The sequence below is a fragment of the Perna viridis genome, chromosome 2, assembly GCF_037379345.1.
Source record: "Perna viridis isolate PV_CMFRI_1.1 ecotype Kerala chromosome 2, ASM3737934v1, whole genome shotgun sequence".
NCBI lineage: Eukaryota > Metazoa > Mollusca > Bivalvia > Mytilida > Mytilidae > Perna > Perna viridis.
The window spans coordinates 29,052,570-29,080,056 of NC_142446.1; the positions used below are offsets into that span (position 1 = coordinate 29,052,570).

Genomic DNA, 27,487 nt, shown 5'->3' on the forward strand with positions numbered 1-27,487 from the left:
TCAGCTTGCAACCTTTTGATCTTCAAACAATTGCCAAAAATGTATAAAAGACATAAGTTCGAACTGGCATATTCATTCTTGAATTCGCATCTTGACATGTCCTTATGGCAGACAACTTGTATATTTCTTGTAACCAGACAGTCCGACCTCAAGACAAAATAAACCAAAACAAAAACAAAAAAACCCCAAAAAAAACAGCAAAAACAAAAAACAAAAAAAAACAAGACATTATTTGGTAAATATTAATTGGTTGTACAGTTTAACATTTGACTTAGTTTATTTCACTATCTAATTTTGATATACAAAATTCAGGGCGAAACCACCCAGGGGGAACAAGATTTAGAGCGAAACCACCCAGGGCGAACCGGTAGAAGGGCGAAACCACTCAGGTGCGAACTTGAATTAGGGCGAAACAACCCGGATTCGTTATTTAACGTTTAACTTTTCACCTCATTGTTACAAGCGGCATTAAATGACGGTGTAAGCGACGTGTTTTGGTTGATGAAATACTTCAGGTATTCAGTGTCCTAAAACTTTTTTCACAACAAGTACTGGGGCAAGCAAGGTCTTAAATTTTGTAGGAACACGAAAAGTTTGCGATCGTATAATAGTATTGCGCTGTAGCCGTCCGTACACATATTTTTTTTTTTGTGGGATGACTGATTACTGCCAATACTGGCGTATGGTATACTGCTGTACCCTCATTCCGATGTATTATTAATATCCCTATTTGTACAGAACTGATTGCACGTACTTGGGTCAGAGGTCAGAGGTTGTCGATAATGAACGAGGTCTGTTTCATGAAAACAACAAGAATGATCAGATTGCCGGTATTCCAGGTAATTTTCAAGTTTTAAGCTCAACATAGAGTATGTCCAACTTTTTCAAAACCTTTGTATGCCATATTATTTAATCCTTTTAGAAATGTAGAAAATACGCATGAAACCAATCAATCGATATTAATTTATCGTCTGCCATTTACAAATCTTCCCAAACAACAATTACGTGACCAAAATACGTCCTGTGTCATACAAATTAACTATAGAAAGCCAGATTAACAAAAAATGAACATTTTCTGAGGATTTGACTAATTGCATATTTTCCCTCATCTTTAAAACATTCTGCTTAGAAAAATTCAATGGAAATTAATAGTTATGCAGTATTTAACACTAGAAAATTTTCACAATTAACAAATTTAAGCTAATTTGAGATATTTTTTTATTTACAGATATAAACAAAAAAGAAGAAGAAAGCAGTATCACCCTAATGTTTAGAAATCTGCCTTCAATGCAGTACAGAATGAATATTATTTTTTGTTTAACAATTTTTTTTATTGATTTATTTTTATTTTTTGGCTGCTGTTGATTTTATTATAGTTCTTCAAATGTATAAATGATTTAATTTTCTAAGTTAGAATTATATCAAATGAAAAATAAGTTGCACAAAAATAGTATATGAAATATTTATATAAGAATATTTAAATATTTATCAATTAAAAATTAGCAAGTTTCAATAATCTAATGATTGAGATCACCTAGTATATCAATCTAAAATATTCTAAATGATTTCAATTCTTAATCAATTTCATTAAAATGATTATTTGAATATGAATTGAAATAAGATCAACATCATTTTGAAATAATATGCCTTAAATAATGAAGTGTTTAAATTCTCACATATAAATATTTCTCTATAAATAGACTAAAAATATATTCTATAAAGTTATTTTTGTCCAGTACCATATATTTTTTTTTAATAAATCCAATACTAGCATATTTCTATTTGTGTAGTTGAAATTTATTGTATCCCATATGGCTCCCCATACTAGTTTATTCTCTGAACCGGAAATGCACGGATATGGGGTATAACAACAATAATGGTGGATGATTGACATTCGATTTTCAGTCACTGGTGTAATAATTAAATAAAGACATGCACATAACATAATTTACAGAAGCGGAAAGTAGAATGTCTGAATTTTCTTTTTATGAATAATATTAGCGCCGTCTGGTTAAATCGGTAACTCGATTGAAAGAATATTATTTTGACCAACAGAATGGGGGTACCCCAGTATACTGCCATACTGGTCAAAGAGTAGTACAGATAATCATGACATTCGCTGAACCATTTAAAAAAAAAATGTGAAGTTTATGCATCATGGAGGTGACCAAGCAAAATAAAAATTAGCCTCCCAAGAGGCAAAATTATTTGGAGTTGTCATAGTACGAATCTCAATCTGACCCTGCAACCCTCCTCTTTTTTATTTGGATATTGATATGTCTGTTTGGGGTCCGACGATGTGCCATACAAAAAGTTGGAGATTCAGTGGTACCACGGAGTACCGCCCTTCAACCACTTGTAACAACTTTCAAGTTGAAATTGTGCATGTCACACCTACCTAGTTTGATTCCAGAATAATTTTCCTGTATGCTGATATCTAATTTGCTACAAAAATCACATTTTTTATGGAAGTTTTGATCATTTCCCATGAGAGACCCTGTATTGTTGACATTTTGAACCGTAATAGAGAGTAGGTGTAGCTTGTTACTTTTGGAATGGAACGGAGCAGAAACTATTTTTAAAACCGGAATCTTATAGAATATTTCAAAATTCGGCTGAAAAATTTTGTGTTTGCTACGCTTGTGTCCCAAAATGGAAACAAACCAAGTTTTTTCAGGCTTCAGATGCATGATGATTTTCAGGTTCCCTTAAAGCCCTTGTACCTTCAATTTCCGAATCAGTTTGTTAAAGAATATTCTTTTTCAGTAATACAAGGAAGGCAAAACCTTCATGTCATTTTGCTAAGTTTGTTATTTAGGAATTTTTCATCAATTGGAGACGTCAAAAGACATTCCAAATATTTGTTTGGCATTTATTGCAGGGTTTTATCGAGATTCTTCCAACCGGAAGTAGCTTTTTAGAAAATGTCAGAGTAGTTCCAAATAAATAATATATACATCTTTTAAACATTTTGTTTTGCCTGCATTTTTTACAATTTCTGAAACTTCAATGGATCACAATGTAGTGTTTTACTGGGACGAAAATTTCGCAAGTGTCAATATGTTGAATTTTTAGACAAATTTCTGTACATTTAAGAGCAAGCATGCCTATGTTTGTACCCCACTGGATAAAAAATCAAAATTTTGGTTACTCAATTGTTTGACTGTCTACATGCACATGTAAGTCATCATTGGACATTACGGGGTTTGAAATTAGCAGGGGCTCACTTGCCATGGCCCCAAAATTTTGGTGTGTGCTACTATAATTTCTTTGATTGTTAAGAACTACACATATAGGCTATGGAAATTAAAGCTGTGGGCTATCAAACCAAATTTTATGTTAAAACCCTTCATCACATATGAAGAAGCTAAATATATATAGGTAGCATCATGTAGCCAATGTGTAAGCTTTCCATTGGTATCAAGAAAGTTGAGGTAATGCATTTTTAAATTCAAAATCCATGTTCATATACCTACCCTACAGAAAAATTGCTTGAATTGACATATTTTCCAGTGTCAAAATCCCTATAGTATTATTGCCTCAGTAAAAAGTGGCTTATTTAGTATTTTCTGTTTAAAATTCTCAGAATTGATACTTTCAGGGTTCTTTTGATTTTCATAGAATTTATTAAATAATGCTAAAAATGAGATTTTCGAATTGTCCATAAAAAAATTTGCATTAATTCAACTCGACAAGTTATTGCTCGATGTAAACATCTCAAATTTGTTATTATTCGATAGATAATTTAATTTCCTACATCATAAAAGCATGAAAAAGTTTAAAATTAATTTGCCTGGAAGAATTTTCCCCCAAAAAATTAATATTACCCTTACCCTTAGAAAACAGGTCTTAGTATCAAACAAAATATACAGTCACTGTTAAACTTATACTGTGAAAGTACTTTAATTAGTGTACATCAATTTTTGTGGATTAGGGAAGAAACACTAGTTTAAGGATTCTTGAATTCGTGGTTTTGAGGTTTGCAGTGTACTCATCAATGGAAATCTTCTTTTCGTTAGGAACCAAATTTTGTGGTTTGGCTTTCCCACGAAAACACAAAAATCGGTACTCCACGAACTATAGTACTTCCACAGTATATCGGGCATTTATAATTAAGACAATGATGTATCCTACGTATCTGCTCAACTTCAGTGTTTAGTTTTTTCATTTTGGGGTTACAAATATTATATGATAGAAAAAAGTGAATTTTCAGAATTTCAGATTTTCTTCTATTTCACCTGTTAAAATTTTATTTTATAATACCCTAGTTCAAACTGTCTATACAGTACAGTACATTTATATATAGTATCTCAGCCTTCAAAAGTATAAAAGTTATAAACTTTTGAACTATATCAAATCTATTTAGTTTATAAATTGCCACAATACCCATGAAATAATTACCTCAACATGAACCATGATGTTAATGTTTAGCATATAAACACTGTAAATAGACATGTTGGGCACTTTTGTTTAAGTTCAGGTGATTCATTTTCAGTTGTATGGTGACAGTAATGGTCTTATCCTAAAATTGGGAATTTTCATTTCAGTTAGAAGATATTCAAAAAGCTACTATGATGAATGATTAATACACTTAAATGCCAATTTGGTTAAAAATGCTATCCTGCACTCTGTACCACACAAGAACTATGAGTTTTCAAGGAAATATTAATTATTTTTTTCATTTAGTCAAGAAAAAGAAAAAGGAAACAAAACAAACAGGTATTAGCTGTTTAAGTTGATAGAGAACTTTTAGTTGTCATTAATTTAGATCCTTGACTTTATAGTTTAGTCCAATGACCTCTTTGTCAAGTTGAGACTTTGTCTTTGTCTAAAACAATGTTTTATTAGAAATTAGCATTACAAAGTACAAAAATTTGTAACTCTAAATGTTTTTTTTATATATCAGAATATTTTTTGTTTAAAAAGTCATACTCATACATTTGTTAAACTAATTTGCATAATTTTTTTTCACTCAAGTCAGTGAGCATTAAATAAAAGTTTATTTGACGTCACTTTGACACCAGGTTATTGACAAATGCTGGTAATTAAAGCATAAGAAAGTATTAAAAAAAATAACATTATAGTGCATTCCTTAGTATTTTTGGCTTTATCACAATTACCAGGCAGGAGTAATTTTGGGAGTGGGTCAAAAGTAAATTCCCAATTAAAGTTGAGACCCATAGAAAAGAAGCCAAATGAATAGTTAAAGAATTAGAAATGACACATTAAGATCTACATGGTTTTGTTTACTGTTTTTTACATCATTTTCTTTTTTTACTCTTTTACATTTGAAGGCAATTGACCCATGGGATAATGATTCCAGATTGACCTCAGAGTATAATTATAAACTGTGTACATGTATTGATTTGAGTTTTTGCTATGATATAAAACTACTAATATTTTCATTTGATAATACTTATTCAGGAGAACTTCAAAAGATAGAAAGAATCTTAACGAGTAAATTGTGATGACTCCCTTCTGGAAAATATTCGGTTCCATGCTCACCGGTTTGTAATTAGTTTTTCTTTGTATTGACTATTAGTTCCGGTGAATGTGCGTCTGCAATATTTTTCTACTTCATTCATAGAATTTTCCTAATTTGGTGCTTGATAGCCACAGAGTAAGTGTTTATTACTTTTATTAATAGCTTAATTGATCGTCGGATAAACGATCTTTCTTTATTCTTGTGTTAATTAGTGAATCCATTGCATTCTTGTGTATTTTTGTGTGTATCTCCAAAACCCTGTTTTTCTGCTTAAGTTTTATTAATTATGCATTTTATTCATGTATATGAACTTAATTGATTACCCTAGACTACTTTTTCCTTATTAAATTCTCGAAATGTTAAATACTTACTACTCAGTTTGTTCGACGAAATTTTGTATGAAATGCATTTCCTGCCAAAATGTTAAGCATACAATTTTCACTATTTTATTGTACTTTGATTTATTGCTTGAAATATGATTGTTTTTGTTTTTAAATATAGGTTTACATGAAATAATGTTGTTTAATTGATTTTTTACAAGTTGGTAACTGATTGATCACATACATGCATTTCTCATGGTTTACAATTTATGGTATTCACTAAGTGTCATAATTGTAATTTTTTGGTAACACTTTGCCATTTGTGGTATATTTGGTAATTCATTTTCATATTGTTCTTTCAGTTTTGTACCCTCTCCGGAGGTCCTGTGTCATCTGAATAAAGCTTTGTATCAAACTTGGAGTTGTCTTCTATTAAGACTGTCACATAAATTGTTTAGAACTATCTCAAATACAGTCATTTCATGGTACATGGAATCCTTGAATAAATTTCCCATGAAGGACATTATGTCCCAACTAATTCATTAAGGCTCCTGTAGGCATTTTTTAGGTAAAACATATTTACATGTCAATTTTGTTTGAATACATGCTGACATCTTTTGCAATAAGAAATTTATATCTTTACAAAATAACTTTATTTGAATAGATGATAGTCATATCATGGTAAATTGTTGCGTATGTAGTTCAGAGTCATTTGTATGATATACAATAGGATTTCCTGAATACATGTAATTTAAATGTACCTGGAATACAGGTAATATTATTACAATTAAAGTTTTTATTCATATCAAATTATATTATTGGACTTTGAGTCAATGCATTTTCAATTGAGAGTTTTTGTGTAGATTAAAGGGTGGAAATATAGTCAATATCCTGTAAAGGCTCTTTGAGGAATGCAAGGTAAATTGGAAAGTTTTTTAACAAAGCCTTATCTAATTCATACTACCATAGTAGTCCATTTCACATTAGGTTTTGAGTGTAAAAATTGATGGTCAGTAATGACATCACATTGCTTTTATCTAATCTAGTATGATGTCATAATTTACAACTTATTGTTCAATCAACCACTAAATTGTATTATTTTAACAAATAAATGTACATTGTATAACAAAGTTATAAAAACTTTCCAATAACCCATTTAGATATGCTCCCCTTCTGTCTGTCTGTCTGTCTGTTGTGTGATGCCTACAAAATGCTCAAAGCGATTTTATTATTTTCCCCCTGCCGCTACACAGAAATACTGATGTCTGTCTATCAGTCTTGTGAAGTTTTTAAAGTGAACACAACTCCTTGAAACTGAAACCGCTTGATGCATATTGTTCAAATCTTATAGGGTTGTTAATCACAATTTGTAGTTGATCATACTGCACAGCCATTTTGATTCGACAAATTTTACAGGAGTTATAGGACTTTGTTGAATTTGTACATACTACACTTTAGGAACACTTTGTGGATGAATTCCTCGGATGCCACTCAATGGATTTTATTTGAATTTCATAGGATTATTAGTCACTTTGTGTAGTTAATCATATTGTGCTGCCATTTTGATTCAACAAATTTTATGCTTATGAACTTCTGGTTTATAGTTATGTGACTTTTGCATTTTATTTTTTTGCAGCAGTTGGGGATTCGCTTGTGGGAAAGAAATAATATTTTCTGATTTTTGTTTCAGATTATGGGACTTTGAAATCCGACAGTCTGTAGACATTATATTAAGTGCTTTAGTTTGGCTGTTTATTTAAATGGATGAATACATTTAAAAACAAGTACTATCTGAAAAAAAATGATAGCCGACGCAGTAAAATTTGTTCTTTTTTTTAAGTTTCTACATTTCTTTCAAGAAAATAACACATTGCACACAATTCAAATTTTTGATTGTTTTTTTCGAACGCAGTTTCAGAATTTCGATATAGTTCTTTTGAACGCCACTAAGTTAGCTGTATTTGGCCAAGCGGGAAACATCCATAGAAGAGCATCCTTAAGGTCAAAGGGTAAAAAGCAAAACTATACTGACTGCGTTGGAAAAAAGTGAATTAAAAACTTGATATTGCCAACTGGTTTAAAAGTAAAATATTTCCCAGATTTAGTTCAGTTTAAGAGGCTCTATATAATGATTGAACATTGCCATGAAATTTTGTACTTATAATTTTTTAGTATCAAGATTTTTTTTACCAATATTGAATTCTTTCTTCCTGCATTTTCATGAAAGGATATCAATAGACCTTTTTGTGGTAAGTTTATGAGCATGCCCAATATACAATTCAACTTTGGTAGAACAAAAGAACTTTTGTCATGGAAAATGCTCCAAGCATGCTCATTGACTATCCACAGTTAGCACAAGAGGGTCTGTTATCATTGTGGATACTACTAAGGAATGAAAGTTTATCTTGCCAAACTTGTTGGGAAACATATATGATAATGAAATACATTTTATGATAAAATAGCATTTGTGAAAACAACAAGTCCAATTTTGAGCTCTATGATGAGGAAAATAGAGATATCTTATAAAATGTGTATGATTAACTTTATTTATGGCTCTTTCAGATCAAAGAAAGTATAGAAAAGATGTCAAATGTAAAAACAATCATGTGTTCTTGAAGTTGCATGAAATTGGTTATAAAGTAATTACTATGTTTTTGTTATGTTTTAAAGGATCATGTGAGTCATGAACAGACTCCAACAAAATGGCATTAGCCCGAAACGGTCATCAAATGGATACTCTATCAAGCAACCATCATCAGGACTTAAATTCTGGGATAATGTAATACCAATTCCACAGTTAGGATTTTGCCAAGCAGCATGTGTTGTTTTTTGCCTTGCCATTTTGTGTTTTGCCAACAGCTATGATGGAGAGTTTGTATTTGATGACAGTGAGGCAGTGATTGGAAACAAAGACCTGCAACCAGAATCTCCATTACAGAATTTGTTTGTTCATGACTTCTGGGGAAGGAGACTTGACTCTAAAACCAGCCACAAATCCTACAGACCTCTTACAGTACTGACATTTAGGTAACAACAATAAATGCAAGTTCAGAAGATTCCTAAATCCACAATAATCTGTTGATTGTAGTACATGTAAATGTAGAAGAATTTGGAATTCGTTTTGAACTAAAAGTAGATACATTTGTTACCTTGTTTGTGGAACAAGCTCTCTGTTGATCTGTACCTGATTCAGCACTTGTAATCGTGTATTGATTTGATTCATTCTTTCCACTTGATTATTTTTGTATACATGTACTGGTACTTGTATTTTCCCTGCTTTCCAAAGTTCTCAGTCATGTCATAATGTCATATTTTTTTTGGTATGCCATGGTGTAAGTTTTGAAATAGTAATTTTTTCTTTCTAACTTTCATAACAATTGTATACTTTCCTGTTTGCTACATAAATATTTTATAAGCTTTAATCTTATTGATTGTTTTTAAGAATACAAGGCTGTGTTGAGTGATTCATACTCTTAAGAACCTGTTGTTTTAAGATGTGCTTAAATTGTTCCATGTAATAGCATGTGAAAGCAAAATACATTTTGTATTGTGATTATTAGAAAATAAAGGTGAAAGCATGTTTTGGATGTAAAGCCCATAGTGTCTCAGTTTATTGGGGGATAGGTATTCTTACTAGATCTGTTAATGGAAAAATTTTGTGTAACATGTGGGGAAAATATTTTACATGTAAGAGAAATTAAAGATAATTTGCAAGGTATGATAATTGAACTTGTTGAAATTTTGTGCTGAAAAAGAAATGTATTTTGTTTATCAAGCAAATTAAGTATTATGTAAAAATAGGAGATGTGGTATGATTGCCAATGAGACAGTCATACAAAAAAAACTAAAAAACAATTAAACTTCTTGTCAATGCGTAATTGTTTTCTTTTTGTAGATGGAACTACATGATAGCAGGAGGTCCTTACCCGATGGGCTTTCACATAGTAAACATCATTCTTCATGGGATTGTTGCTGTGCTAATGTTGGTAGCATTTTCTGTTTTGTTATCTGGGTGTGAGATCAAAGAAGGCAGACATGTTTTTGGATGTCCTAAAGCATCATTCTTGTGTACTGCATTATTTGCCATTCATCCTGTGCATACAGAATCTGTAAGTCATCTTTGTTAATTCTTTAATTGTCAGATTGATGTACAATTTACTGATCTGACTAATTTTAGCCTGAACCATTCTTCATTGATTAATGAAACATGATGTTTTGCTTTTTTGTGAAAAATGGAAAGAGAATTTCACATTTTATTTTGTTTTTGTTTTTGCTCTCTATTTCTAATATATCTTAATGACTACTGGTAGTTGAATATTAATGTATTTTTCTAATATCTCTTTATAGGTGGCTGCTGTTGTTGGAAGAGCAGATCTGATGTGTGCCTTGTTTTTCATACTGTCATTTTTATTGTACATAAAAGCATGTTTGAATGGTAAGTTTTTTGGTGGTCAAAATGAAATCAGTGTTCAATCTAAGTACAGTTGCATATTGAGAAGCTTGAAAGGTAGCAAATTTACTCAAGCTTGATGCAAAGTAATACCTAGATTTCTCTTTCACCCCTGTAACAATGCCAAATATTAGTTGGTATCTTAAAATACCAGTTATGCATATAGTAGCATTGCTGGAAATATCTAACGATGAAGCCAAATTTAGGTTAGAGTTTGGGGCTGTTCAATTGGTTCAGGGTAAAGCTTCTGTTGGGATTCAAAGGGAGGGGGTGAAACACCATGGAATCTCCTGTTTTTTTATTAGTTCACCTGAACATGTGGTTCAGGTGAGCGATTTCATCACTTTGTGTTCATCATCATTAACATTTCTTTAAAAAATCTTCTCTGAAACCATTCTGTGGATTGTAACCAAATTTAGTCATCAGCATTATTAGGTTGACAAAATTTGTTGATTATGTTGATCCAGCAACAAGCATGGCTGCTACATCTTTTTGTAGAACATAAAGATATACATGTGTATCTCAAAAACAATGAAAGATGGAGGAAAAGAAGATGACTTTCATTTAGGCTTGAATTTTTCAGCTGAAAGATTTTGATGAAATTTTAAGTAAAGGTTACTAGGGTAGGCATCATGTATAGATGTACATGAAGAAAGATATTTTCCAGTATTGTCAAAAACCTGAAATGGGAGATAATCCAATTAAGGATTCATGTAATTAAAATTCCTTCTAAACTACCCAAGGGATTTCAATGAAATCTTTTATGTAGTTTAGACATCAGATGAGCAGAAGGAAGATGATTAATGTCAAGTCACTGCAAGTGAAGATAATCCAATTTTAGATTTTAACATATAGGTCAATTTGAAGTGGGGATATTATCTTTCTAAGCTTACTCACAGTATTCTTCTTATGGGCATTTTAGGTTATGAAGATTTGGTAGATTTGATCAGTCCAAAATAGTATCAGTTGTTAATTCAGGATGTGAAGATGGTAGATTATGCCAGTCAAAGATAGCTTTGGTTGTTATATCAGGATGTGAAGATGGTAGATTGTACCAGTCAAAGATAGCTTTGGTTGTTATATCAGGATTTGAAGATGGTAGATTATGCCAGTCAAAGATAGCTTTGGTTGTTATATCAGAATATGAAGATGGTAGATTGTTCAATCTAAGATTGTTTGTTTGTTATATCAGGATGTGAAGATGGTAGATTGTACCAGTCAATATAGTGTCAGTTGTTATTTCAGGATTTGAAGTGTATGTATACATGTAGTACCGGCCCAATGAAGTTCCAGTTGTTCTAAAAGGATGTTAAGATGTAAATTGTTTAGCCTCATATTCATTAGTTGTTATTTCGGGATGTGAAGCAGGTAGATGCATGTAGTACCAGTCCAGTAAAGTTCCAGTTGTTCTTTAAGGATGTGAAGATGGTAGATTGACCTGTCCAATATAGTATCAGTTGTTATTTCAGGTTGTAAAGATGATTGATTGGATCAGCCCAGTGTAGAATCAGTTGTTATATCAGGTTATGAAAATGGAAAGTTGTATCAACCCAATATGTATTAGTTGTTATTTCAGGATATGAAGATGGTAGATTGTATCAACCCAATAAAGTGTCATGGTTATGGATGATGACCAGTATGTTCCTTTGTTGTATGTCTGTTCTGTGTAAAGAACAGGGAATCACTGTTATAGTAAGTTATTACTTATAAAACAATTTCACTTTGATAGGACTAGAACTATAAATATAATGTTTTATACACTTGGAATGTCACATTTAAAATCACTATTCCTTTGTCAACTGCATATCAGTGATATAGGAAATGAGGGGTAATAACAAAATAAATGAACTGATAAAATCTAGGCAATAGTCAAAAGGAAAGTCAGTATAACAAATAGCTATGTCAGGGTAAAAAAAAGTTGGCAACCTCCAGAAGTCTTTTTCTTCATTTTAATACTACCACCAAAAATTGTGGTCGTATAATGGAATGGTGCTGTCATCATCAGTAAACACTTGGTTTTTGTGTAATAACTTGAATATTAGAAGGTTGATTTTTATCAAATTCTATAAAAGATTCCAATCTACAGAAGAAAGGTTGGTATTGATTTTGGCCCCAACTATTTTGGAACTAGTGATCAGAAAGGGTCAAAAGACACATTTAGTAAATTTTTACTTAATGATTTCAGAGTCTAATTTTGAAAATTATTTTTTTAATTAGAATTGTCAAAAAGACGCCTGTCTGCATTTATTATTCAGATTTCAGATATCTCAACATTTTCAAGTTGTAATTGGCGAAAGTGGGCGATGCCCCCTCCCCCCCCCAATCTACTTTTTTAATTTCTTGTCTAATTTTGGCCAATACAGTTTTTTTTTAACCAGATTCCTTATTATGAAAATCCCTGCTTTATTTTTCTATCAGACTTAAGATATTTCATAGGGTTTTCCAGTTATAGGGGTCGAGGGCAAAATTTTTTAATGTGCACCCTTACAGCAGAAATTCTTTCACTTTAATCAGATTTCAATATTTTTGCAATATTATGTCAAAACCAGTTGTTGTGTCCATATTGAACTGTAAATCCTTATGTTTAAGTGTGTCTAAAACTTACATTGTGTCTACACTTGCCCATGTGATCAGAGTTCAACATGCTGTTCAGGGTGTGACCTCATGTTAATCCGCATCCTGTGAAGCATTTCATTTTTACATATTGGGAAACTTTCATCAGGAGAAGCAGTCTTATGTTGTAGGTAATTTAAGGCAAACAACATCAATGGCTCCTATCAAATATTAAATTTATTGCAGCTATTTGTAGTACCTATGATGTAAAATTTATTGCAGGACATTTGTAGTGTGTATGATATACAGTTAACTGCAGAATAGTTGTAGTTCCTATGATAATTAATTTACTGCATGGTATTTAAAGTGCCTGCAGGGTATTCGTAATGCTTGTGATGTACAACTTATTGCAAGTTATTTGTAGTGCCTACGATATACAATTTATTGCCAGGTATTTTTAGTGCCTATGGTGTACAATTTATTGCCGGGTATTTGTAGTGCCTATGATGTACAATTTACTGCAGGGTATTTGTAGTGCCTGTGATGTACAATTTATTGCAGGTTATTTGTAATGCCTATGATGTACAGTTTATTGCAGGGTATTTGTAATGCCTATGATGTACAACTTATTGCAAGTTATTTGTAGTGCGTATGGTGTACAATTTATTGCCGGGTATTTGTAGTGCCTATTATGTCCAATTTATTGCAGGGTATTTGTAGTGCCTATGATGTACTTATTATCTGCAGAGTTGATTTGCTTGAGGTATTTGGTAGGAAGCCCAGATGGGATAAAGTCCATGATGCTAATAAAAGACCGGTATGTTTTACATAATTTATTTGGTAAGTGCCATATTCTTCTGCTGATATTAGCTATAAATTGTAACAAATATCATTTGTTTATAATTACATGTACTGAGAAAGTGCTATCATTCATGGTTAAGCTGAACCACGAAATTTGGTTCCCAACAAAATGGAGATTCCCATTGATGTGTATACAGAAAACATCGAAACCATGAAGTCTAGAATCAACAAACTTGTGTTTCTTCCCTAACCCATGAAAATTAGTATCCATGAATTAAAGTACTTTCACAGTATCAATGAAAGAAATTGGCAGGAGACCTACGGGTCAAGTCTATGTAAAATCAAGCAGGTCTATGTTGAAATTGGCTCAATTTCCTTTGAATTGTACAGTGCGGTTTACATAAAATTATGATGGGTCTATGTTGACCAAAAATTAAGTTTCTAACACATCAGTATGTGAGATATCTATGTCATTTTACTTAATGATATCCAGTGTAGATTTTTCCCTCTTATAACATAGTGTTTTAGTTAAAGTAGTATATGGCTAGTATTGCAAAAATAAAATGAAATATATCATATTGTATTGTTTTTCTAGGAGCCTGTTAAGCCATGGTGGAGTTATTTGGCATATCGTCATGTATTTTTACTGATCTCAGGACTCATCATTCTTATTGTGAGATGGAGGATGATGGGTTCCACAACTCCAACATTCCAAGTCTTTGATAATCCACACTCGTTTGTTAATGGCTCATTTTACAGGGTAAGGAATAACTTTAAATGTCTCTGAAAAGTTTTTAGAACATTAAAACTGATGATGTTTAAAATACCAACCAAGGACATTTTATTGCAATGTCATTTTAGCGGAAGAGTAAATAAAAACATTACATATACATGTTTTTTACTGTATAAATGTAAAATTTAACATTTGTTTAAAAGTATTAAAGTAACCCATGAAAAAATTTGTAGAGATTTTTACAGGTAACCATTTTCATCAAAAAAAATATCCTCTAAAATTTTCTCTAAAATGTCATTTTACATAATATTGCTAAAGTATCTGGTGGCCCAAAATACACTGTAATGTGTTATGTTTTGAGAGGACATTGATAATGATACTCTAAAGACAACTTGGTGGGTTTTCACAAAAAAAACCCCAACATTTTCTAAAACTTAAATATATTAATAAAGGCTTTAATTTCATCAACATTGCTGGTATATAAAATGATTATACAGTTAAGGAAACTATCCCTGCTTATTTTGATAATACTGAACTCCCTTCTGTTTGCTATGTTTACAAAAAGTCAACCGTAAATATGTCTTTAATTATAGGGAATTATGCAAAGATGTGAACTTTAAGAAAAATATGCCAATATCTTGAAATTGAAGTAATTGAAAATGAAGATAATATTATTATTATTTGTTGTAAATTTTATATTGAAATTCAACAAAAAGAAATTATGAATTTACCAACATTTCAACTGACTAAATTTTCAGAAAGTAAATTTGTGAACAAACACGAAATTGTCACTACCTCTTTACAAGCTGAGCCTATTGCATGGGACTGGCTCGCCAAACTTCTCATATCACCTTATAAATATAGCTTAATTTCCTCTTCAAGTATGCCCTACAACAAGACTTCTTTTTTTACTAACTAGTGCACTCAATGCCATAAAAAGTCTGATTATAAATTTTTGTAACAAAGCTTATGGAAATAGTGGAATATTTTTGGAGTATTAAAATCTCGCTTGAAGTGCTTGATAGATAAAATACCCATGTTGGATCTTTCGAATCTGTTCAAAGTTTTGTTTTTTTAACTTTATACACTACACTTCCACATATCTCATAAAACAAAAATTCACATATCCTATCAAATGGTCATTTAATAAATTGGGATGTGAATATATTTGTTTGAATTCTTTTAGATCATTTTTAACAAACGAAAAACATAAAAACTATGTTAATTGGACTTCATGTGATATGCTTACAGCAATTGAATTCCTGTTAGACAACATTTTTGTACACTTTGAGGAAACCATTTATCCTTAAGTTATTGGAATTCCTTTGGGGAATAATTGTGCATCACTTATTGCAGACCTCTTTCTGAACCTTACAAATCACAATTTATGGCTAGAATAAATAAAGACCCTTCCAAACAACATTTGGTAGAAAAATTTAATAACACCTTTAGATATTTGGATGATATTTTGGCTCTAAATAATGATGACTTCAATATTTATATTAAAGATATATCCTGTAGAAGTGCCTTTGAATTAAGCAAATATTTATAGTAAGGAATGTTCGTTTCTTAATCTTGGTATTCATATGGATAATGGTACACTTAATACTAAAATTTACAATAGAAGGGATGATTTTTCATTCTCTATTGTCAACTATCCGTTTTTAGATGGTGACATCCTTCTCACTCTCCAATTCAGATGTACTTGTAAAGGATAAATACATGGGGGTATCTGTTACCCTTTGTTTTAGGGTAATATTCTACACAAAGCACGGAAAGCTTGATACTCACCCAATAAGTTAATTAAACCGTTAAATAGGCTCATTTGTAAGGGATATAGTTCAGATATTGTTGTCAAATCGTTTATATTCAGCTTCTTTTTTCCATTGTAACAAGGGATTCAGACCTTTTTGAACTGATTTTTAGATGTGTTAATTGTGTAATATTTTTTCCACAGTGGCCAGATTTTAAAGGGGGAGGATTGTGATCGCACCAAAGTACTTTAACTCTGCCACATTCTTTGCGCCTGTCCCAAATCAAGAATTTCTGGCCTCTGTATGTCTTGTTTCATTATCGCCTTTACTTTATTTTTTTGTCATACTATCAATTTTAAAAGGAAGATCACATTGATTTTTATAGATTGACTATAAATTGAATTTTTTTCAGGCTATCAACTATAATTATTTATATAGTATAAATAGCTGGTTGTTGATCCATCCATGGTGGCTGTGTTTTGATTGGTCAATGGGATGTATACCTGTGATAGAATCTCTCTCTGATTGGAGAATCCCTTTTGTCATTTTGTTTTTAACTGTATTGACAGCATTATTGCTTGTATCACTGTGCGGAGCATATTCCCACCAAAATAAGTAAGTACTCTATAGATGTAAAATTTGGACTTAGAAGGGGTTCTGTAAATATAATTAACAAAGCAAGGCTTGTGTTAGGGTTTCAATCTTTTGCAATCTCGGATTATAAGATTTGCATATATATACACTAAATAAGTGCTTTTTAGCCATGTACATTCTACCATCACTTTAACTTGTAATCATTGAATCACAATATTAGTGAACACACTTGTAATCATGTTTATACATACTGTAATGTTTTGTTATTTCTTCAGATACTTGATGATGTAAAGCAAAGAATTATTATTCCAGTTATCTATTTACAGAATTGTAACTATGGCTTTAGCATTTACCATTATACCATTCCTGCCAGCGATGAACATATTTTTCCGTGTAGGATTTGTTGTTGCCGAGAGGGTTCTTTACCTCCCTTCTATAGGATTCTGTATTCTGATAGTTACTGGAGTCAGTAATCTTTGTCAGAACAAAGAGAGAAGAGAAGTATGTTTTATTGTCATGAAGAGAGATGTATATAAAAATTGAACAGTGTAAATGGAAGTAACTTTGTCATCTACCTTATGCCTGTCTTTTAACATACTATATATGAAATATTGCTGTCTGGCTTAAGACATTTTTTTTTTGTGCTTTGTTTGTTTCATAACAAAATCCAGGTCAGAACGAGGTCTGGATTTTGTTTTTGTTATTTTCTTTTTTAACTAGTTTAGTCAAACTAATATAATATTTGTCTTCCAGGTAGTAAGATATTGTATTTACTATTTGATAGTAATATTCATCATTAGATCTGTACATAGAAGTTATCAGTGGAGGCATGAAATGCCATTGTTCCTTTCTGGTGCTAAAGTGTGTCCATTAAATGCAAAGGTAATTTTAGAGCTGTATGTATAACCCCTACAAGCAAAGTTTTTGAGTATTTAGCATTGCCCTTGACTTTCTGTTTGTCCATCTGTTGGTCCACGTATATTGTTTTCTACTATTCATTAACCTTGTTTATGAAAGAATTTTCAGCTAAATACTTGTTATCAAAGATGCATAAATGTCAATAATTACAGTATAGTGCATCAACACAAGGAGTTAAATATAGAAGGATTCACATTTCGTTAGTTGTCACAATATCTCACGTGGCGAGATTTCAGTATACTAGCCACAGCTACTTGCCGCCGATACAGTCAAAATTAGGTCATATAAAATATTGATATGTCAAAAGCAGGGGAAGCTACAGTTATAAACATTCTTATAGCATCAACAAATGCATCGTGGGTTATCTCGCTGTATATCACCCCACACAACATATTTATTATCGTACTATGTAAAATTACCTGAGATTCCAATCCTTGCTATATATAAATCCTTGATCACATTTCATGCTGTCTGCTTTATAATCCTATTTGTTAAATTGATTTCTGGGCTCAATTACTAATGCAAAAACTATTTTTGAATACTGGTAGTACAGATGATTAATCATTCAATTTACACTACAGTTTATTTAGTCATCATCAGGTACTTGATTTAAAAGCTACTGGGTTGTAACATTTAAGATATTATTATCCTTATTTGGATATTTGAACTTTTCACTTCTTCATAAGGCTTTTTTATTTGAAATGTATGATTAAATATTGACAGTTTATGTTTCAGGTTCATTATAATATTGCCAAACTAAATGGTGATTCTGGGAATACAGATGTTGCCATTGAGAAGTACAGACTTGCCATAAAGTAAGGTTTTGAAATAATATGTTAACTAAAGTAATGGTTCATTAATTTTCTTTTGCATTTAGAATCGAATTAGATTAATTATGTTTTGTCATGTTCTTTTGTTAGATATTCAGAATAAATTTTGACACATTGTTAATGCTGATACAGTACAGAGCACTGTACATAATAGCATACATAGGGGTGATGGAGATTTGTAATACAAATAAAATACGTTTGAATGAATAAATTAAAACAAATAGCACACAGAACAGTCATTGTTATAATTAGAATGTTTTATGTAAACAATGTAAAACAGTAGTCTGTCTATATTATTAAAGTCATGTTTTTGATTGACTATTAAGAAATAATGCTTGAGATAATGACATGTATTTTATTTTATACTGCTATGGATAATTCATTGCATTGATAATTCACAGCATATTTTTTTTTGTTGCATTAATTGTGATGAACTTTTTCCTTGTTAAACATGTAATATTGACACATAACTTTTCTAGTGTAAATTGAACTGAAAAGTTAATATATTGCAATGTCTGAATTGTCTTTGCTGTATATAGTACTTTGGTTCTTCAGAGAATCTTCGTCTTTGTATTTTTGTATGGGAGTGAACTTTAAGGTGAGAATTTATTAATGTGGGTCAAGGCCAAAGTATGCAAAAACGGGTGACTATTACATATCAGCATATGCAATGCAAAAAAAAATATTATACAAATTACATTTGAAATATGACACAAGTAATTGTTTTTCATTGAAAGTATGATTTTTATTTTCAGATTGAATAAAGATTATGACCAAGCTATGAATAACTTGGGGAATATATTAAAAGAGAAAGGACAACTTGTGGAAGCAGAACAGTTGTTATTGAATGCTGTCAGTATTAGGTCAGTACAAGAGTTTTATGGTCCTACCTATATGCATTATACATTTATGTTTTATAGTTGTCCAAAATACAAACATATGTTTATTTGTCCCCAGAAATGAATAAGTGAAGTGAAAATTGGTATTGATCTAAAATTATAAGTTGTAAAATGATTGCAAATTTGGTCTCAGTTAAACATCAACTTGTTTTGTTAACAGAAGTGACACAGCTTGAACTCATTGATATTACAGCAGGATGTGAAATAAAATTTTGTCAGTTGCAGCTATATGTTAGCTGGATCATTTCAACTCATAGTATAATAATATATACATGTATATGTGTATTTAATCTTATATTGCAATATTTGAATTTGTTATGTTTTAGAGAAGACTTTGCTGCAGCATGGATGAATCTGGGTATTGTTCAAGCTGCCCTTCACAAAAACAGCTCAGCTGAGAGAAGTTACTACACAGCAATAAAGCATAGAAAAAAATATCCAGATTGTTACTATAACCTTGGCAATATGGTAAGTTTTTTGTTCATTCTTTGAAGCAACAGAGGAACATGGTTATAGTAGCTGCCTGTCTGTCAGTCCATCTGCCCATCTGTAACTCTTGTAAATGTAGCTCCACTGAAACAGCTTTTCAGCTTTTTTTTTTCATATTTGGTAGGATATGTTGTTATGAAGTGTAGATGTGAATACTATAGAAGATTTTTGCATAAGATGTAGTCTTTTTTCACATATCTCAATTTCTCAACCATAGAAGACCTGTAAATGAAACTGTGTGTCAGATTTCTTCTATTTTTGGTCAGATCTGTTGTTACCAAGTGTAAATGTGCATTATTTACTTTAAAAATTGAGTGAGAGCTAGGTATTTTGTCTATTTTTCAACATTGCTTAACAGTAAAAAAATCTTGGGATGCATCTTCTTTTAAAATGCTTGGTGTTTTCTTTCTATAGTTTGTACATTACGTCACTTTTGTAATGAAATTGTGTAGGAATGTTTGAACACAAGCAATTTAAAATCTCATCTGCGGCTGGAAGGTGGATAGGGCAGTTCAGGGTCATATCAGGCTGCACCAAGAGAAGCATTTTATTAAGTAATTATCATGTTTGATAGGTGGCTATACTAATGCATTTTTTTAAAATTAGGTCAAACAAAAAAAAAAACAAATCTGTGTTTCAGCTAACACGTTTTAAAAAGACTAGGGTTGGTAAGTAGGCAAAACTTTTTTTTAAAAGTTTTTGACTGGTTTGTGTTGTAGACACATTCAGACTTTAATAATGCTTGACAGTCAAAAAATGACAAAAAAAAACTTTAGGGTGGGCACAAAATAATATTAGAGTCAGAAGTAACAGAAACAGTTGTGATTTTTTTTGCCTTATGACACTAACTCTGTACTACATCCAGTGGCAATATGTTAAGTTTAAATGATGTCATTATATATTTTTTGTATTATGATATGACCAAGACTTCTTAGAAATTTTCAGTCAGTTTGAATCATTTTCTTGAGTTTTTGTTTTTACTGGTCATTTTTATTTATACAGATTATGTGATATTATTTAACCGAACTCCAGAAAAATTCTTCTGCTCTTTTGATAGGCATGTGGTTTAAAGTACATGAAAAGGAGCACAGACTATTTTTCCTTTGACATAGCCGTGATGTGATATCTGGCATTAATACATACAAATAAAAAACATATCCTATAACATTAATAAACGTAAAACTGATGCAATTTTAAGGTCAACTTGACAATATTTTGCACTTGCGAGATAAAATGCTTCCTGAAGGAGCCTTTTGGTATCTATAGACTCTTGATGAACAGTTTGATTCACAAACAAATGTTTCCTTCCATATTATGTGCACAAACCACATGGTTTTATTTATACATTTACTTGACAAATTTTTAAAGTCTGAAATTAGCAAAGGACATTTTCCCAACTTTTAGTCAATGTCCAGCATTTTATCACTGCTCCTAGAGACTTGCAAATGACTTCTGTATGTAACTTGAACACTTATGAAAATAGTCATAAATCAGTCACCAATCAGTTGTTCAGTATCAATCCATGTTTATGATCCTACATAGGTGTAATGTTTTTTTTACAGTATCTGGATATGGGGAAACACCATTTAGCCATCCAGGCTTTTAGAAATGCTACTCAACAGAAACTAGACCATGTGAATGCCTGGGGAAATATGGTTATATTGATGGACAATTTAGGTATTCAGACAAAAAGTTTTACTGTTTTTTTAATGTATTTGTTGAAAATTGATTACTTTTGACAAAAAAATCTCATCCTCAAAGTGCAGATGTGTATTGGTTTGCAAAACTTTCCCTAAAAGATAAAGTGAACTCAATGGTATGACTTTTTCTTTTTTCACCGTGAAATAAATTAATTTTCTCTGATATTATAGGCTATACATCCGAGGCAGAAAGATATGGAAGAGAAGCATTACAATATAGTAATGATCCATCACTGTTATTAAACCTTGCTAATATTCTTGGAAAACAAGATAAATACCAAGAAAGTGAAACTTACTTCCTTAAAGCTATACAACAGAAGAGTAATGATCCAAGGATGTATGCTAATCTTGGTTAGTATCATGACCTGAATTCTATGATCAACACATCAAAATGTGCTCTAGCTTATTTTGTTGAAACATGCTGCTATTATCATAATATATTGATAAAGACAAAATACTACAGACCATCAGTTGAATGAGTCCTTGATCAACAAAACATTTTTCAAAAGACCTCAAATAATTGAAATGATGTTATTTTATTGGAATTAGGGACCAAAAGGTGCCAAAAAAGTTAATGGATCTTCTGGAAATTCCATTTAACAATAGGAAGGTTGGGGTTAATTCTGGGTATTATGGCCCTAATGGCTGAGGAATTTGGGGCGAAAATGTAGCCAGAAGGAAGCATTTTCATGATGTCCAGACAATAACTTGGGTAAAAGTAAATGGATCTCTTTAAAACTGTACCATGAGGTGCAATATGACCAAAAGATGACTATGATTGATTTTCAGGATTGTGACTTTAACCATACAGGAATGAGGGGCCAAAGAAAAGCCCAAAACCATGACTTGACAATTACTTGACTCTAAGTTAATGGATCTCTTTAAAATTGTACCACAAGGTGCCATACCACATACAGCTGGCTGCAATTGATTTTGGAGGTTGTGATTTGACCTATTTAGGAATTAAAAGCCAAAAAGGGGTTATCAAATCTTATATTGTGTCAAACATATAATCTTAATTCAAGTTCAGAGCTGCATCCAGCTTGATGATAAGTCCCTACTTGCCCCATGTGTTAAGAGTTTGTCCTTTGTGCCCTGTTATGCAGTACTTTCTTTTTTTTTTGAAAAATAATAATGAGTGGTCTTTAGAGAAATGTTAAGATTATAAATATAAGTTACTGTAAATATATTAATTTTTGCTATTTTCACAGTTGCTTCAAAAACCTGAAAATTAGTACCCGTGAAAATATATTCACCTTACCAAGTCTTTTGACCATTATAATCATGGTTTCCACGATTTTGAATAGAAACTTTGTTTTGTGTAAGGGTTGTATCATTCAATGCAATCAGGTAGGAATTAATACTAAGTCTGTCATAAAAAGGTATACCATAAAAGCATGTGGGTTATAATTTCTAAATTCATGATCTTATTTATATAATGATTTGTATCAATGGCCTTAGAGTACCTGTCACATCAAAGAATAGAAATCAAAACTGTGCAAACATTCTATTCACAAGAACAAAATGTAAGTGTCAAACACACACTACAAGTAATCACCGATATAAGATTACCCTTAAATACACATGCTGAGAACTGTCAATAAAAAATTTATCTGTAAACATGCAATTAAAGTGTCAAAAGTTAATCCCTATAATTAGCTACGGCTTGGGCAATAAAGTGAGTTATTTTTAGTTTTACATAAGAATACACTGTTGGATTAAAATGACCATAGGAAACTATATATGTGGACTTGTCCATTTGTTAATGTCGTAATAACGGCTGTCATTAATTTATTTAAATATTAACAGTAAAATAACTGATCAAAAGAGGAATCAAACACTGCCGAGACTATTGACAAAGTTTATTTCTTCAACCTTAAAAACGGCGAAAATTAATACCTGTGAACGTGTTGACTCTTCAGAAGCGCAAAAATTAGCTGCCACGAAAATTAATATGTTTACAGTAGTTTTTAGGTGAAATGGACATCCTTTGTTATGTTCCTTACAATTTAGATTTTCACTCCAAAAATGAACATTTTTGAGAAAATTGATCTAATTATTATAAGGGACTTTGTCATCATGATGGTAACCTATATGAAATCAACCTTTGAACCATTGAGGGTCTGATTCAGTTTCCCAAGAAGAACTGCTCAGCCTTTCTCATTAAACAAAAGTGTAGTGAAAATGGCCCAGTAGTTCAGATTTTGCAAAAATATGGGACAACTTGGTCCACAGAAAAGTAGTCCTAAGTCTGCTAGGACCTTGGGCAAAATCAAACTTAGAGAAGTGACATAGCTATTGATAAGACATCTCTAAGACGGGACATATTATGGTATACCATTATCCGTCCCTCTGCATGTCCGTCGTCAACACTTAAATAACTCAAAAACACTTTCACCTACTTTTATGAAATTTTGGTGAATTGTCTATATCTATTGACATTAGCTTCCTTTTGATTTTTTATAAATTTCAGATTTTCATTCCCGTGTAATGAATTTTTATACTTAAAAAAAGGAGGATTTTCAAGTTATTTACACAATAACTCAAAAACACTTTCACTAACTTTTATAAAACTTTGCTGAATTGTTCATATTTATTGTAGTAAGCTCCCTTCCAATTTTTATAAATGTATATCCCTTAGTAAATATAAAAGGTACTTGGTAACCTTGTCAGAAAAGTGTGTTTTGAACAAGATGGAAACGTATGGGTGAAAAATCAAGTCAACATACTTAGTTAAACTTGAGGTAGCCTTGATAATGCAAAATTTTTTGTGCATTTTTTATTTAATTTTGTTTTTTGGGGATGGTATTTGACAGGCTCGCAGTATTTCTAGTTGATCATATAAATTCATTAAAAGCATAAGGACAAATTAAAAGGGCAATGGGTGTATCATGTGCTTAAAGCGCAGCTCTAAATTGATTTGGGCTTGATGAAGACAGTGTGATTGATGTTGGCTCTCTATAATGCAGGAGTTTTGTACCATAGATGGGGTAGATATGATTCTTCCATCAAGGCTTACAGTAAAGCATTACAGTTGGATTCATCACTGACCACCACCAGGGACAACTTAAATATGCTTCGTAGGAAGATAGGCAAGACAGGACAGTAAATGAAATATTCGTGATACATTTTTGAACCTTAAAATTAGAGCTCATTTTTTAATATACTTATTATTAGCTCACTTGGCTTCTGATTTCGTCGTCATCGTCTGTCGTTACCAATTTTTCAAAACTCTTCTCCTCTGACACTACTTGACCAATTGGAACCAAACTTGGTATGAATGTTTCTTAGGGTATCCTGCATAGAACTGATGTGGGGATTTTTGATCCGTTGAAAAACATGGCCGCTGTTACTAAAAATAGAACAAAGGGGTCAGACAGTAGTTTTTCGCTTATATCTCCAAAACTGTTAGGTTTAGTTAAATTCTGACATGGAGAATAACAATAAGTCTGCAGCATGATTAGTTCTATCTGTGGTCAAATTTTTGTTTTAATCCATTAAGCCATGGAATTATTGGCCTTTTTATACATTTTTTTTTCTATTTTTGATGTTATTTCTTTCAAAAATTTTCTCTCTGACATTACATGACCAATGGGAACCAAACTTGGTATGAATGTTCTATGGGGTATCCTGCATAGAATTAGGGTGGGGATTTTTGATCTGTCGCAAAACATGGCCGCTGTTATTAAAATTGCTAAAATGATCCTTATTATAAGGCTTGCAAAAGTCTCCAGGGATAAAAGTTGTCAGATGACACCTTGCAAGAGTTATTGCCCATGAAAGGGGAAAAATGATGTTTGTTTTTAGCTCACCTGGCCAAAGGCCATGTGAGCTATTGCCATCACTTGGTGTCCGTCATCATTGTCCGTCATCGTTGTCCGTTGCTAACAATTTTTCAAAAATCTTCTCCTCTGACACTACTTGACCAATTGATACCAAACTTGGTATGAATGTTCCTTGGGGTATCATGCATAGAACTGATATGGGGATTTTTGATCCGTTGAAAAACATGGCCGCCGTTACTAAAAATAGACAGTTTTTCGCATAAATCTCTAAAACTGTTAGATTTAGCCAAATTCTGACATTGGGTAAAATTGTTCAACATGATGAGATCTATCTGTGGTCAAATTTTCATTTTAATTTGTTAAGCTACGTTGGAGTTACTGCCCTTTTTCGACGTTTTTGGCTATTTATGTTATTTCTTTAAAAAATCTTCTTCTCTGACACTTCTTGACAAATTGGAACCAAACCTGGTGTGAATGTTCCTTGGGGTATCATGCATATAACTGATGTGGGTATTTTTGTTCCGTCAAAAACATGGCCGTCATTACTAAAAATAGAACAAAGTGGTCAGACAGTAGTTTCGTCTCCAAAACAGTTAGGTTTAGCAAAATTATTTCTATAGCTGAAATGACCCTTAATATAAGGTCTTCAAAAGTCCAGGGATCTAAGTTTTCAGGTGACTCCTTGTAAGAGTTATTGCCCTTGAAAGATGAATTTTTACAGTTTTCAGCCAATATCTTGAAAACTATAATACATAGAAAGAAACTTTCTATCCCTGAAATGATCCTTTTGATAGTCCTACCAAAGTCTTCTTGAGTCAAAATTGTTGGACAACTGCTTGTTAAATTTATTGCCCTTGAAAGACAAACTTTAACCACTTCAGGCTCTTGTGAGCCTCTTGTTTACAGTTTCAGCCAATATCTTGATAACTATATAGATAGAAAGAAACTTTCAGATAGTGAAATGTTCTTTATGATAAGTCCTACCAAAGACTTCTTGAGTCAAAATTGTTGGACAACTTCTTGTCAAATTTATTATCTTTGAAAGGCAAAATTCAACCGGGTGAGAGATTCAGGCTCCTGGAAGCCTCTTGTTTTGATATTCAGCCATTAAGCCAGCATTCTTACATTCTATTTCCTGATATTTAAAATGTCTTGTTTTTTTTAAATATTTTGTCTTGTTAAATTTTTTTTATGAAGTGCTTTTATCATTTTACTTCAAGTACTTAATCTATACATTCCAGAAAAAATTGTGCACTTATATCCATAAAGTAATATTATTTTGAAGGTTGTGCTGTTTTTATTGTATTTGTATTAAACATATAAATATATATATAGACCTTTTTTAAAGCAGTTTATAAATATTTTTTGATTGTTGTAGAAACTATTTTCTAAGTATGATCTTAGTTATGTCTGTCATTTTGTTCATACATTAATTGTCTCATTGAATTCATTGGTGATGGACACCTCATTCCATTTATGTAGTCCCTCAAAATGTAATGTATATGTAATGTATTCATTCTAAGAAAATCTATCAATATGAAAGCTTTTAAAGTGCAGTATTGTTTATAGATATTTTGTTTGCTTTGTTGTAGTTATAATGATTGAAGAAATAAAATTACCAATTCCAAATACAACTTCAAGTTCATAAGATGGCATTCCATAGACTAAGTGAATGTATGATGCTATTGTTAATATACATGTATCATTCTTAAATAATTTACCCATTAAAATTGATCAATCTAAAAACAGCATGTAATCTCTAACATTGCCAGAATAAGCATAAAAAGGCCCAGTGTTATATCATTAACATGGTTACTATATACGTTGGGATATTAAATACAAAATGACCTTTTACTTGCATATATAATTAAATGGGTGTGAACCACACTGTATATGATTTAATCTACCACCATCACCAAAAACCTGATAATTTTACTTCAGTTACACAGAAATCTTGACCTACTGACACTAATCTTTATAAGTGCAAGTTATTCGAGTTATATCACATTACTCTTCAAACTGCCATTTTCACTATTTAGTGGCAGTCTTTGAAAATAATAATTCAGGAGGTGGTTTGTCAAAAACCTACCAAATTCACTTTTATTTCTAATTCTGAAACAGTTACCGTCCACATACCATATAGCAGGTATTTTTTTGTTGATGCCAAATTCAGGTG

General features: G+C 31.6%; 1 protein-coding gene across 3 annotated transcripts; it reads left to right on the forward strand.

Moving 5' to 3' along the window:
- The first annotated feature begins 448 nt into the window (after positions 1-448).
- On the forward strand, positions 449-26,945 carry LOC148624523 (protein O-mannosyl-transferase TMTC4-like). 3 transcript variants are annotated; one of them, XM_088567180.1, is made up of 16 exons: positions 449-565; positions 8,476-8,832; positions 9,701-9,914; positions 10,153-10,240; positions 11,832-11,947; positions 13,518-13,625; positions 14,205-14,369; positions 16,509-16,711; positions 17,017-17,191; positions 17,444-17,572; positions 18,344-18,423; positions 19,194-19,301; positions 19,664-19,805; positions 21,389-21,503; positions 21,698-21,877; positions 24,496-26,945. In XM_088567180.1, the coding sequence occupies exons 2-16, from the start codon at positions 8,489-8,491 to the stop codon at positions 24,633-24,635; spliced, it is 2,307 nt and encodes a 768-aa protein (XP_088423306.1). In that variant the 5' UTR covers positions 449-565; positions 8,476-8,488; the 3' UTR covers positions 24,636-26,945. The 3 variants fall into 3 exon arrangements, with proteins under 3 accessions (XP_088423306.1, XP_088423307.1, XP_088423308.1); XM_088567181.1 differs by having other exon boundaries at positions 449-515; XM_088567182.1 differs by lacking the exon at positions 449-565 and adding an exon at positions 5,555-5,620.
- Positions 26,946-27,487: the final 542 nt, after the last annotated feature.